The 13,260-nt window shown below is 40.7% G+C and overlaps 3 protein-coding genes across 8 annotated transcripts in view; 2 read left to right on the plus strand and 1 right to left on the minus strand.

Annotated features, from left to right (window-relative positions):
- LOC110840254 (putative E3 ubiquitin-protein ligase sinah) overlaps positions 1 to 13,260 on the plus strand; it is a 516,698-nt gene that overhangs the window by 48,509 nt on the left and 454,929 nt on the right. The window lies entirely within an intron of this gene.
- Positions 2,242 to 9,643, minus strand: LOC110833348 (FERRY endosomal RAB5 effector complex subunit 3). 3 transcript variants are annotated; one of them, XM_022071313.2, is made up of 11 exons: positions 9,412 to 9,643; positions 9,088 to 9,233; positions 8,138 to 8,319; positions 7,010 to 7,234; positions 6,280 to 6,471; positions 5,588 to 5,703; positions 5,271 to 5,440; positions 4,734 to 4,854; positions 3,608 to 3,726; positions 3,095 to 3,220; positions 2,242 to 2,691 (listed from the first exon to the last, which is right to left on the minus strand). In XM_022071313.2, the coding sequence occupies exons 1-11, from the start codon at positions 9,587 to 9,589 to the stop codon at positions 2,572 to 2,574; spliced, it is 1,695 nt and encodes a 564-aa protein (XP_021927005.2). In that variant the 5' UTR covers positions 9,590 to 9,643; the 3' UTR covers positions 2,242 to 2,571. The 3 variants fall into 3 exon arrangements, with proteins under 3 accessions (XP_021927005.2, XP_021927004.2, XP_021927006.2); XM_022071312.2 differs by having other exon boundaries at positions 5,588 to 5,706; positions 9,412 to 9,642; XM_022071314.2 differs by lacking the exon at positions 3,095 to 3,220 and having other exon boundaries at positions 5,588 to 5,706; positions 9,412 to 9,642.
- Positions 9,726 to 13,165, plus strand: Aos1 (SUMO1 activating enzyme subunit 1). The gene is made up of 6 exons (XM_022071319.2): positions 9,726 to 9,939; positions 10,121 to 10,292; positions 10,766 to 11,022; positions 11,179 to 11,381; positions 11,653 to 11,797; positions 12,654 to 13,165. Exons 1-6 carry the CDS (start codon positions 9,758 to 9,760, stop codon positions 12,811 to 12,813), a joined length of 1,119 nt encoding a protein of 372 aa, XP_021927011.1. The 5' UTR covers positions 9,726 to 9,757; the 3' UTR covers positions 12,814 to 13,165.

A 13,260-nucleotide genomic window follows, 5' to 3' on the forward strand; every position in this document is an offset into this window, starting at 1 on the left:
AGTGGGACTAATTTAGAATCCGGAACCTCTCATTACCCGCTGGTAATTTTATGTACCACGTGTTTTAACATTAATTAACTCTCCCCCTCCCACAGACCGTATATAGGGATACGCATAATTCTCGGTGCAAACAGCAATAATTTCCCTAAACAGCACAAACTAGTCGATCCATGTAATGGAGACTTACAGTGTTTTCTTTGAGGTACGGGCTGAATTTCTAAATATTTGGACGAACTTCAAGCGTCGGTGGGTTAAAAGGATGTGTCAGCCACTTGGCCGCGACGTTCGATCTTGTGTTGTGAGATCAGGAGGAATTCCGGCCTGTCAGAACGCTGCCCGGTCACAGGGGAGGACTGCGTCGCACACACATGGGAAGTTCCGCGCTTATCCTCTCGCTCGCGGCATGGGAACTCCCTCCCTCAACGCGAGAGATCTTCTTCGCGATCCGCGAGAACTCAGACTGCGAGTTGAATGAACAGGGGTCGATTATCCGCAAGGCCAAGAAATTACTTTCGCCATCACGTCCAGACTGTCTCCAGGGCCCACCCAGTCTCCTTTCCGATGTGTACCGGGTGAACAACGACCGGTTTCCTTTATCCAGTGCGAGGATAGGGAATCTGTGGAGTTTCCTTTCTCGCCCCCCTTACACCTATATGAAATCTGTATGTATATTACACAAAGTAATGGCAAACAGGACTTTGATGATTCTCTAAAGTTTTGTGAATCCACGGTTATGTTCGACGTGTCTATTATCTGAAATATATTTAATTTCGGGAGTTGAGCCAAATACTTAGGCATCGTGAAAAATAATTTGTCTCAGAACAACAAAGTACGACGTAATTGTGGTATAATAAAATTATGTTTGTCGCTTCGTTTTTCTGCTTGAACGAGATTTCACAAAATTTAGCTCTTAAGTAACTTATTCAGTCATAGGTCATCATTAAAAGGTAGATAAGTAGGTTAGCACACATACATACCTTCAGACAAGTATTGTCTGTCAAATGCGCAGGTTATTTAGCGTGGAACGATTGGATGATTACGGCGATTAACCGGAAAGGACGTGGAATGAAGAGGCCGTTTAATATTTTAAAGCATTGTCCTAACATTCATCAAAACAATCCTTATCGTCGTCTTGGGGTCCTGTAGTAAAAGTGTGGAATGTAGGACTACAAAAACATCAGATATTATCAGTCACAACCAATGTCCTTTCCTTAATTTTCGCTTTCATAATCGTCCGATTCGCCGTGACACTGCGGCAACTTCTCCGACACGACTGTTGTGCGGTTAATCTAGTCATACATCTACAGGCGCTAGTTTCCTCTGACTGCAGTGAACCTATTACGTTTATAAGCCTACACAGCAGTCCCTCGCCAACTGTGGATCCCAGGTATCTGTGATCTTTCATTTATATCCATTTTTACTAACTGGTATTTGTATTTTGTGTTTTCACGTCAAAGGATCTAAGAGGCAACGCTACAGTGGCATCTGAAACAAAAATGTTTAAAATAAAAATTATAGAAATATCTTTTGTATTTTACGTTTTATGTGGTGAACTACCGCAGATAAAATTTACAAAGGCCAACTTCAGCTTCATCTCGTGTAGGTTTTGTAATGGATTAATTAATATTTTTATTTTTATTTAGTGATGTTGTCAGTACCTCAGTCTGTGTAGATTGGATGATTAATGAATAATGGTTTTCTTCTTCTCCACTTCATGGGGTGGTCGTGATAGTCTCTCCATCGTTTTCTGGGTCGTCCCAATTCTCATCTTCCCATATGGTTGTAATTATAAACAATTTTTGTTAGTCTGGTATTATTCTTAAATAATAATTTGGAAATAAAATTGAAGTGGTTGTGGACTAATTTAAGGCACTGTCTTGGCACTTACCTGGACGGACTGACGAGACACACAAAAAGAACTTCAGGGTAGCCAGTCGTCATGTCGAGATTTTAACCCAGGAACTCCATATACAAATAACAATTGCTTACCGCTAGACCCCCATGTTTGGTCGTATTAACTTAAGAGGCTTTATAATGAATCATGTCAAACTTCTTCAATTAAAATGTTGCAAGATGGCACATAAAAACATGGCCCGCTTCTCCATTGCAGAGGAATGGGGTGACAAGTCCCAAAACTCTGTCAGTCGTCGTTCGTCAAATGTCACAAAGAAAGTTAGGAAAAAAGTTTTAATGTCAACACAAACCATTAAACTGCCATAAAGAAATTATAAACAAAATCAATTAAACACGTAATTCATCTCATTTCTGAAATGCATTTTTAATCTTTCTTGTACATTATATTACACACAAATAACTCAGCAAAGCTATAAATTAAGTAGATATTAAGTAGGATTCGAGGTTCTCGCAGTGATGAGTGTGAAGTTGGCTGTCTCCTGGGTTGTTGCACAATATAGTCAGGAGTCCTTGTTGCCTCCATCGTCAGGGTTCCCTGAAGATAGAAGCAAAAAGGGCCAATGCAATGTTGATAAATTCCCACCAGACCACACAGTAATATAACCCAGGATACAGCAATCTAAGTAGATATCGCTGACATCTGCTGCATTCCGGTGTTTATCCACTTTTAGGCGTATGCGGTGTCGATGACGATGCTTTGAAGACGAGAGGATTAGATATGCGGAATATGCTCGGCAACATGGTGGCCAGAGTTCCGAACACCTCCTCAGAAATACCCTGAAAACAAATAAGGAAGTCATTCAGTTGATATGAAGTGAATAAATAAGTGAAGGATAATATTCCTATTTCTTTATGAAGGGATGTATGCCCTACAGCTGACTCCCCAACTTCGGATCAAAATGTGCCATCTGTGTTCAATATGTGAGATTTCAGGTTCCTACAGCAGAAAGTATGACGATGGATGTCTTCTGGCATGTTGCGCCATGTGGTCTTACAGAATCTGACTGACATTTTAGAGGTGCTTGTTGTTTTAATCAGGATAAGGGACCCTGGTGATGGAGGCAGCAAGCACCTCTTAAACGTCAGTAAACGTCTACCAGACTACGTGGTCCAACATCCCAGAAGACAGCCAGCTTCACATGTGATGCTGTGGGAACCCAAAATCTTCTTATAAGCTTACTTTAGGAACCAAGAACTGCAAGTTCTTTAGCTCAGAGCCTCCCCAAGACGCAGTCTCGATCATAAAACCTTTAACACATTTGAAGACCAATTCAGCTCTTTTGGTGCACCAGGCAACAGTCATCTCCTGGAATCAAAAGTAATTTAATTTGATATTAGTTAACGTGACTTTGCAACGAGTCCAGTGTACAGAGCTTTGGTGGAACGCACCTCGAGGTGTGGTACAGCCTTTGTATTTTGAGAACTAAATGATATTTTGTCAGCTGCATAGATCACAGTACGATCGCCGTGAATTATAAGTGGATAAGGATATTAAGAAATGAGAACATAACAGAAAAATTTTGACTCAGATTCACAGATCTGTCTAGAAACAAAACAGTAATATATAGTTCACTCCCATTTCATTCTGAACTGTTGTAAAAGTTCGGAACAAGAAACGTGTACAAAAAAAGTTATGTGAATTTATTCAAGATACGCAGCTGCCCCTTTAAATTAATTCCGTATTATGAACTACCTCTGTCATTTCATGCACCAAAAGAACTGGTACTGTTAGCGTAGTAATGTCTTTGGAGCAGGCCGTCTTCAGAATGTTACGCAGTCCCAAGATTACAGGGTGTCTGGAGTTGATATCACCTGTAAACAGAAATATCAGTTAAGGCAGTGTTTTTGGAACGAGTGGTCTGCAGCTTAATTTGCGCCAGTTAACAAATTTCACATCGCTCTACGTGGGAGAATTTCCTTAAATTCTTTGTTTCCTTTTATTCACCGGATACTTTGTACTGAAAACTACTATGTTTAATCTCTGTTTTGCAGTGTGAGGTTTGTGGTCAGCCACTGTATTCCTCGATGACATCTTAAATTATTTGCTGTGCCCCATGATTACGCTGCCTCTTCTAGTTTATTATCATTTAAGGACAGTAATTATCATACTGCAAAGAAGTATGTTTGCTGGCCTTGTATTCCCGGTGGTGCCCGAATTTATAACTTGTGTTGGGCAAGGCCGTGGTCTAGGCAACACAGAGTTTTCCTCCGTGGCATCCCAACAATTACTCCATACACACAGAAGAAGGCAATGGCAAACCACTTCTGGATCATCTGCCAAGAACGTATATGAACAGGTCCCAGTCCGAGAAGAGAAAAGGATGGAAGGATCCTGTTCATATGGACCTGTCATCAGACAGAATACTAAATAATAATAAGATGAGGTGGTCTAGCGGTTAGAACGCTGGCCTTGTAATCCTGGGGTCTCGGGTTTGATTCCCGGCGGTGCCCGAATTTATAACTTGTGTTGGGCAAGGCCGTGGTCTAGACAACACGGAGTTTTCCTCCGTGGCATCCCAACAATTACTCCATTCACACACAGAAGAAGGCAATGGCAAACCACTTCTTTATCACCTGCCTAAAGAACGTATATGAACAGGTCCCAGTCCGAGAAAAGGATGGAAGGATCCTGTTCATAATATGTCGCCAACCTCCTGTAAAGGAGACGGCGTAATGAAGAAGAAACAAGTATGTTTAGATGTGTTAACAGCAATAAAAGAAATGTAGGTAACTCCATGATCTGTCTCCATATCAACATATATGAAATGTACACTGGTACGAACCACGATCAATTATAAAGAGGGTAAAATACAGCTTACTTGATCTCAATGAATCATCCACCACCATATGAAATATCACATGAACCTCAGCTAGGTTTGAATGTCTTGTGATATACACATCTCCTGTCTGCAAGTTCTTTGTTGAACCAGAGCGCCGCGACTGTAAAGAGACACCGGATATACCAATCGTAAGCACAGTAAATCCTCTTCATACTGCAGTTGTCAATAGACAGCTTCAACGCCTGTGTTGTAAGTCAAAAAATTTAAATAAAATATGCATGACTTCTGAAAATCAGAAAGCAGAATGTTTGTTGGTTCCCAGTGGCATGACGTTCATATAAGTACCGCGAAAATCCATTCACTACTGCAGACGGCATCATGATAGCATTGATTAATACCATGACAGTGCCTTGTTATAACAAGGAATCACATACGCCACAGCCATGATCATGTCTCTTAAGATGGTTATGTTTTATATTATTAAGTGACATCAGAAGTTTGTTCTATCGCGACATGGTGTTACAATCAACACGGAGGAATCAGTTCCAGTGCCAGATACTTTGAAAAAACCCACACCTGTTTCTCTGATGAAGTAAGGGTCACCAAATGCTCGCCACTACTGCTGCGGCCCCAGTGGGACTGCCGCCATGCCACTGCCTCCTTCGCCTCATCTCGTATTTTCTCCAGTTGATCGTCGACAGATGGGAAGTGAAAGTCTGTTGAATGCTGACACACTTCATTGAGTTCTGAGAATGACGAAACTGACATCAGGACGTGTGAAATGCTTAGTGATGCTGTAATAACATCCTGACTATTCTTACATGATTTTCCTCAGTCTAATGACAGATATGGCCTCCCTCTAATCGATAAACATACGTTCAAGTACACATTACCTTTGCTGAGGCCTGAGTAACTGCCAATGTGACTGTCTGTGAGAATAACCAGTCCATACAGATCATTTGAGTACAGTGCCAGAGCAGTTTGAAGCCGTTGTGGTTGTGGATCAAGACTGCTGTAGAGAAAATTAAAACTACGAGATCAGTCCCATGTAGAAGACAGTGTAATTCTATCTAATACTCTGGATTGGCAGACTTGGTGTGCCCCAAAGAGATCTTAAAACGTCCACGCACTGTCTGGATAAATCATCGTTAATCCTTTAATTTCATGTGATCTACACAAGTATAATCAAAGAAGGAAAAGACCATAGCCTAAGAACTTGGATGGAGAGATATAGGAATCCCCGCTACAAAATTGGAGTATAATCAATGTATGACTGCATAGTTTCATTAACAGACAAACGTAAGCAATAATTAAGCACTGGGGATACTGGGAATGACCCGTTCTTCAAGTGCCTGAGCACTGCGGGTCCCAACTTTCCGTTAGCTTGATCTATAGACATTCGGTAGGACTCCTTGGACGAGGGATCGGCCCGTCGCGAGGCCTCTACCTGTACACAGGACAGCACAACGCAGAAAAACATCTGTGACTTGGAGAATATAAGACTCAATGTAACTTGTAGAAAAAAAAATACAATTACTACAATTAACATCGCTTATTGCTACAGATGGATCAACATAAGCTTTACCCTGAAGAAGCTTGCGGTCTGATGCGACAAAAATCCAACACATCAGCCGAAAGAATGCGAATGTTGTGCATCTGTTTCATCTGCGAGCCAAGATGGATGGTGAAACTTTCCTCCAGACGATGTACAGGCATGTTGTCTTCTTGGCTTCCACTGTGGAATATTCTTGGGGCACGTGCAGTTAGGGGTGAATTTCTGCAACCAAACAAAAATGCATGGCCTCAAATTTCTTTTTCTTAAACTGTGATCGTGAGCTATCATTTCTGAAACGTGTAGGGAGCATTGCGACGTAAATATTACGTACCAAGAACTAAGTAAACAAGTTAGGAAATGTACACGCAGTGAAACAATTCTGGTATATTTGCTAGAATCTGACTTTTAAGCAACGGTAACAAAATAACCATGGTAACCAAGGCGGAATAGAGGTTCTTCATCCAGTCACTTTAGCGTCCAGAAACACATAATGGAGACCAGCAACAAGTACATTTTAGCCTCATTATAAGAGTATTAGCATAATAAGTATAAATCCAATTACTTTCCAATCTTAACATTTAATATTTATGGTTGAGTTACTAATATCTCGTATAAGAATTCTTACATGAAGAAGCATATGGCAAAACAATGACAAACAGATTTAAGTCCATCAGCATTATTACAGTGCAATGATCATTGCCACATAACTTTTAAGGGCATTTACTTCAGACTGAAATTATTATCCTTCCTGTGAACATACGTAGGGGTAGGCAGCGTCACATTGGTCTGATGTTCTTCCAGCATCTTCATAAGCCACTCCCGATACTCCTTGCGTTGCGTCTCCTTCAGTGTGTCCACCTCACTGTTCCACTTCCCCTGTAGCAGATTCTGGTCCTCAAAGTGGTGCGCAGCGAGCTGATTTATGTCTTGTTCACTGCTGTACACATTGAATCCCTCCACAGCTGAGGCCATCTCCTGTGTCTGCCTGCAACGTTCACACAATTCAAAATTGAAAACTAAAAGAAGTCATTATTTAATTATGTGCTATCAACTGGAAACATTAACATAAAATGATGTGTGAGAATAATTACTACAACGAGTAGAGAGACATTTGGAAGGAAGAAATTTTATGTCATTAATAATGCCTTATAACCTGCAGAGATTGTCCCGCCCCATAGCCGCGCGGTCTGAGGCATCATGCATCGGACCGGCGATACGGAATGCGCGCTGGTTCAAGTCTCAGGGGGGAGAAGAAATTTTCTCATGAGCGTTCGACCAGTGTGTGGGACCGGTGCCAACCCAGCATCGTGAGGAAATTGGGGAGCTACAATAAGTAGCGTAATCCGGTCAGGAAAGCTAGCAATGGCTGGGGGTTCGTCGTGCTGACCACACGTCATCCTATATCTGGTTGGATGATCGTTCACCTCTGCTTAGGCATGTGAACGTGAGGCCAGCAGTCAAGCTAGTCGGCTAGTCGGCTTTGGCTCTCTGGAGCTGTTACGCCACGGATTTATTTTAACCTGCAGAGATTAATGAGATGTGAAGATGATCTATCATCAGGTTTGACATGTTCTCCACAGTCAATGCACTAGCATTAAAAGTAACACACTGGCATAATGCATTAAAGACCTGTATGACATTTAGTATGTATAGTATTGTCAGGGTTACACGACAAGCCTGTTTTATTGCGCAGGCATAAATAGAAATACATAAAGAATTTGGGGGAAAGACAATTTCTTAGAAAGTAACCACTCGGATAAGCAATGAGATAAAATATAAATTCAGAGAAAAATACTATAAACTGGATTAAACTTGCTCAGAAATGTTTCAAAAAGTGGGATTCATCTTAGCAGTGCCGGTTCTGTTTCAGTGTGTTAACTACACTCACTTCTGTATAAGAGCTGCGACTTGTTCGTCCCTCTGTCCAGTCAGTTCACGTACAGCCAATGCATATGAGTGTTCCACTTGTAGCATGGCTTCTAAGGCTGGGGAGTGGACTAGTTTATGATACACGGTAGAGAACAGCTCCTCGTCTGTGGCTCCTTGGGGCTCAGTATATTCGACCGTCTCCTACCACACAAGAAAAAATTAATCTACATGTAACTTCATAGGACGTAACAGTGTCACTTAAGACTCGGGTTACCCACCACAGTCCATGACCATTATAATCCCAAACCTACAGCATGCAAGGATGATTAAGGGAAGCAGTAACTGTGCTAAACTAATGTAATGTTATCAGTAACACAAAAAGTGACTGGGACTTAAACTCTCTGAAGTCAAGGGTCATCTGATTATCTTCGTTCAGAGAAATTGGGTTCTCATGGCAGTGAAGATGGTAAACATTGTTTACTGGGTTGTGATACCATGCACTGCTGTGTTTACCATCATTTTGGAGGAATGTACACCTGTCTTCAGGGTTGAAGTGAAACTCACTTTGGCTCATATCCTAGCTCATTTATACTCTAAAGATAGAAGCACTACATTCCTACAAAACTTTGGTAACCCCCTACAAGAATACATGACATCACATCCCTGAAGACCATAAACAAGTACTTTATTTTGATTCCAGAATTATATGGTGAATACTGGGATTCAATCCCTGAAGTGGTAGAGAATTTCTCTTCTAGCCTTTGTGTCCAGAGTGGTTCTGGGGCCTAGTCAGCCTCATGTTCAATGGGTACCAGGGTTCTTTACCTGGGGCAAAGTGTGGTTGGAGCATGACACTGATCACTCCCTCCCATCTAGTGCCAAGGTTAAGAATGAGTAGGAACTATACCTCCACTCCCCCTTCAAAATTCTGACAAAAACCTGTATGTACCTCGAATTCAGTGCTATTACCTGTCTGAAGGCTTTCTCCCAAGTCTTGATGACTTCTTCAACATCTATATCACCACTTCTTGCACTCTGAATTAATTTCTCAGAAACATCATCATAATACTTAATTGTTTGTTCCTTCACAAATTTAACTAGAGCTGGCTGTAAATCTGAAAAAAGAAATAGTACTCATATCTAATTGCAAAGAAGAACTTCAGAAATCTCACATAACACTATTAACTAAATTTTAAAAAAAAATATTTCAGCTAATAAGGGCTAGTTGCATTGTTATGTGTTATGGTCATATCAAACTAGAGCACTGTTAACAACGAAGATGACATAACCTACCTTTTTCAACATAACAAGGCAGTTTAAATGAAGAAATTAGACGCTGTGTTAATTCTTTTATTGAACCAGAGTACGGAATATATATTGGTACTTCCAGTCTATATTCCTGTTTAGTAGTGCAAGTCGGGAACTGAAATACAAAAGTCCTTTCAACTGATTCTTGGTCAGCTGTCATCATTACTCGTGATGATGCTAGCAGTGACTGTTCAGTTTTAATGCCAATACGTCCATTCGCTTGCAAAGGTTCCAACAAACGATATGATTTTACGAACCTTCTCATATGCATAGGTAGAAATGTTCACATTTTTAGTTGGCAAAGCTGAGCGATTTAGTGACTTTCGTAGTGATGAAGTTTGCGATCCTGCTACATCCAAGCGAAATTGTAGCGGCAGTTGGTGATTGTGGAACTTGTATTCAATTTACGTCGTATAAGAAAATGGTTGAAATAAATACGACTGAACTTACGGAAGATGAAGCAGAATTATATGACCGTCAGATTCGTCTGTGGGGTCTGGATTCACAGAAAAGGTTAGTACCCACACCATAAAAACAAAGTTGTTGTACTTAACCTCAGTTTCTGCATGCTAGAGTAATAACAGGATTTCAGAAAATACTGATTGCAGTTTCTTCACTGATCGTGGATTTCATTTACTATATTCATTTTGTAAGATTTATATGTTTGTGAAATTAATATGCTTTTTATTTTCAGATTACGAAAATCAAAAATTCTGTTGGTAGGAATTAAAGGGATTGGAGCTGAGATTTGCAAGAATATTATTCTTGCAGGTGTAAAGTCAGTTACCATACTTGATAATGGAGTTGTTACTGATGAAGATTCATGTTCCCAGTTTCTGGCTCCAAGAGATCAGATTGGTAAAAACGTAAGTAAGATAGAAACTGTTAAGCACAACAAATAATAATTGGATGTTGTGCTGTGTAGTCTCATTAGAACTGGCTGACGTTTTAGAGGTTTCTCTAATGGGAGGGGATCAAAGGAAGAAAATAGATTGAGTGGCCCTGTTCTTGGACTTTCAGTCACATTTTTCTGTGAAGATAGATATGATATGTCCCTCCACAGTGTTGATAACCACCTACAAGATTACATGACACAATCCAAAAGACTGCATCTTCCTTTCATACTGCACCTCTTCACGTAAGTAGTTAGTGAGATATAACATACCCTGCTATGTGAGTCCTGTTGCGATGCATATAACCTCCCATCACACAGAAGAATCAAAAGTATGGACATTTGGTAGGGGACAGGGAGGTATTTTCTGTGCCTGTCTGTTCTATATTTCTGTAATCACTCAACTAGTGCCATGTCTTAGTTTTAATGTTTAACTAATTTTACCAGCGGGCGGAGGCTTCTCTGAGTAGAGCTCAGCAGCTCAATCCCATGGTGCAGGTTACAGCTGATTCTGAAGATGTTGCTGACAAACCAGATACATTTTTTGGAGACTTTGATGTAATCTGTGCTACAGAGTGCCCCGTTGAACAGTTGATTCGAATCAATCAGGTCTGCCGAGAGAAGAGCATCAAGTTTTTCTGTTGTGACGTCTTTGGAATGTTTGGTTACACATTCACTGACCTGCAGATACACGAATATGCCGAGTGAGTAGAAGTAGAGCATCTTTCACTGACATTACGAAGTCTTCTCCATTCTTTCCACTCTTTATATAAACGTGAAGTTTCCTAATTTAATCTGCTATTTATTTCATCATGTACAGGTTTGTTATGCATGCTTTCATTATCTGTGTTTTTTTCAAGGGAGGTGACAGTACACAACATTGCCAGCATTCAGGACTGTGAGGGGCCTGCTAAAAAGATTGCCAAAGTGGATCCTGTTAAGGTGACAACAAAACGGACTGCAACATTTGTGCCCCTGCAGGATGTGCTGGATGTTGATTGGTCCAGTGAAACTTACATCAAACGCCTTCCGAAGACTGATTGTTCTTACTTCCTTATGAGAGGTACGGTGAAAGAAATTCCTTGAGTTCAGGTCTTAGCAGGATTTCACATGACTTGTATTTGGTATATACCCGGGTTGAATCTCGGGTACGACAACGACTATGCTGGTGATTTTCGTGGTTTTTCCTCGATCGTAAGTGAATGCCAGAAGAGGACAGTATCCTGAAATAGGCATTGAATGCTTCCTACCCAGTCCTTTCTAGTTCACTTTATGATTATTACTAAATTACGTGAGTAGTTTGTTTGATAAGATGAGTTTAATGTTTGTTTCAGTACTCCTTAGGTTTCGCAGCAAATGTGGGCATGACCCAAGCCCTAAGAAACGGCAGGAGGACATCAAAGAGCTCTGCAGCATACGTAATGAAGTTCTTGCCAAGTTGGAAGTGCCAGTGGACAAAGTGCCGGACGAACTGTTCAGGTACGCTACAGCCACAACTTATGTAACATGTTTCCCATATTCGGTAAGATACGTTTGTCAACGCGGTCTGACAACATATATCGTGTATTACTAATTAGCATCCACTTGGTGTTTATGTGTGCTGAAATTTTATCACATTTTTTCTTTGAGAAATTAAGATAGTACAGTGTATCCACAAAGTCCTTTCGGGGTTTTGAAAAATTGTGGCGCGCAAAGAAATTGAGCTAGCCGCATGCGGTTTGCGGCAAATTACAGTGAAACTCTGGAAGATAGTGCTCCACCTCATTGGGGTCTCCACATATGCACGTACCTAGACAGGACATTTCCAGGAAGGTGGATCGGCAGAGACGGTCCAATGCCTTGGCCTCCACGTTCACCAGACATAACACCACTGGATTTTTTCCTGTGGGGTTATGTCAAGAGCAATGTGTTCCAAACACCAGTTAACGGACTTGATGACCTGAAGACCCGTATCAGGAATGCGATCTCGGCTATTCCAGCGGACATGCTCCACAGAACATGGCAAGAACTCGAATATCATCTGGACATTCTCCTTGCTACCAAGGGAGCCCACATCGAGGTCTACTGAGGTCATTAAAAGACTTCCAGAGTTTCACTGTGATCTGCCGCGAACCGCATGTGGCTAGCTCAATTTGTTTGCTCGCCACAATTTTTCAAAACCCCGAAGGGACTTTGTGGACACACTGTACAGTGGTTCATGTATTGTATTAATTGTACGTACCAGGTGGTTTAGTCCAGCTGTAACGTGTATCTTGTATTCAGGAAGAACTTTATTAAAAAATTTAAATTTTGTGTTGTCTGTCGTACAATAAAGTATGTGAAATTTGTCGCACAGTCACGTGTTTGCGGAGTTGAGCCCGGCATGTGCCATCGTTGGAGGAGTAATGGCACAAGAAATTATCAAGGCTGTTTCACAGAAGGAGTCGCCACACAACAACATGTTCTTCTTTAACCCAACTAAGAATGTTGGGTTTGTAGACTGCATCGGCCATTAGGTGCCTCTTTATAAGTATTTGTTCTCTTAAATGTGGGAGATCAACTTTCCAGCTTTGACTCTGTGTTTTCTTTATGTAATAATTTGAAACACTTATTAAAAGTCTTCATCTTTGCATGCCGTTCCACATTGTCGTTCCTGTAACACGTTCAAGGTTTAATGAAATGTTGGTTAATTTAAAATTGTGTTTTTCAGTGAGTAGTGGCTAATTCTGTAAATATCACATTTGTACTTCAAATTAGGTAAAACTGGAACTAAACTTGTAATCAGAATGCATGGATGCCTTTGTAAAACTTTTGTGACATGCCCGTGTAAGTGATTTTTATTTGCATATAATACATTCTTTTCATACAGCTTGTGGTATTATTTACTAAAAAGAAATGACTTCTCTCCTGACATGTCATATAGAATCTACTGACCAGATTTATGTTAAAATTTGGTATTTTGT

The sequence above is a fragment of the Zootermopsis nevadensis genome, unplaced genomic scaffold (assembly GCF_977971745.1).
Source record: "Zootermopsis nevadensis isolate Lab colony 2312 unplaced genomic scaffold, Znev_1.0 Znev_ptg000012l, whole genome shotgun sequence".
Taxonomy (NCBI): Eukaryota; Metazoa; Arthropoda; class Insecta; order Blattodea; family Termopsidae; genus Zootermopsis; species Zootermopsis nevadensis.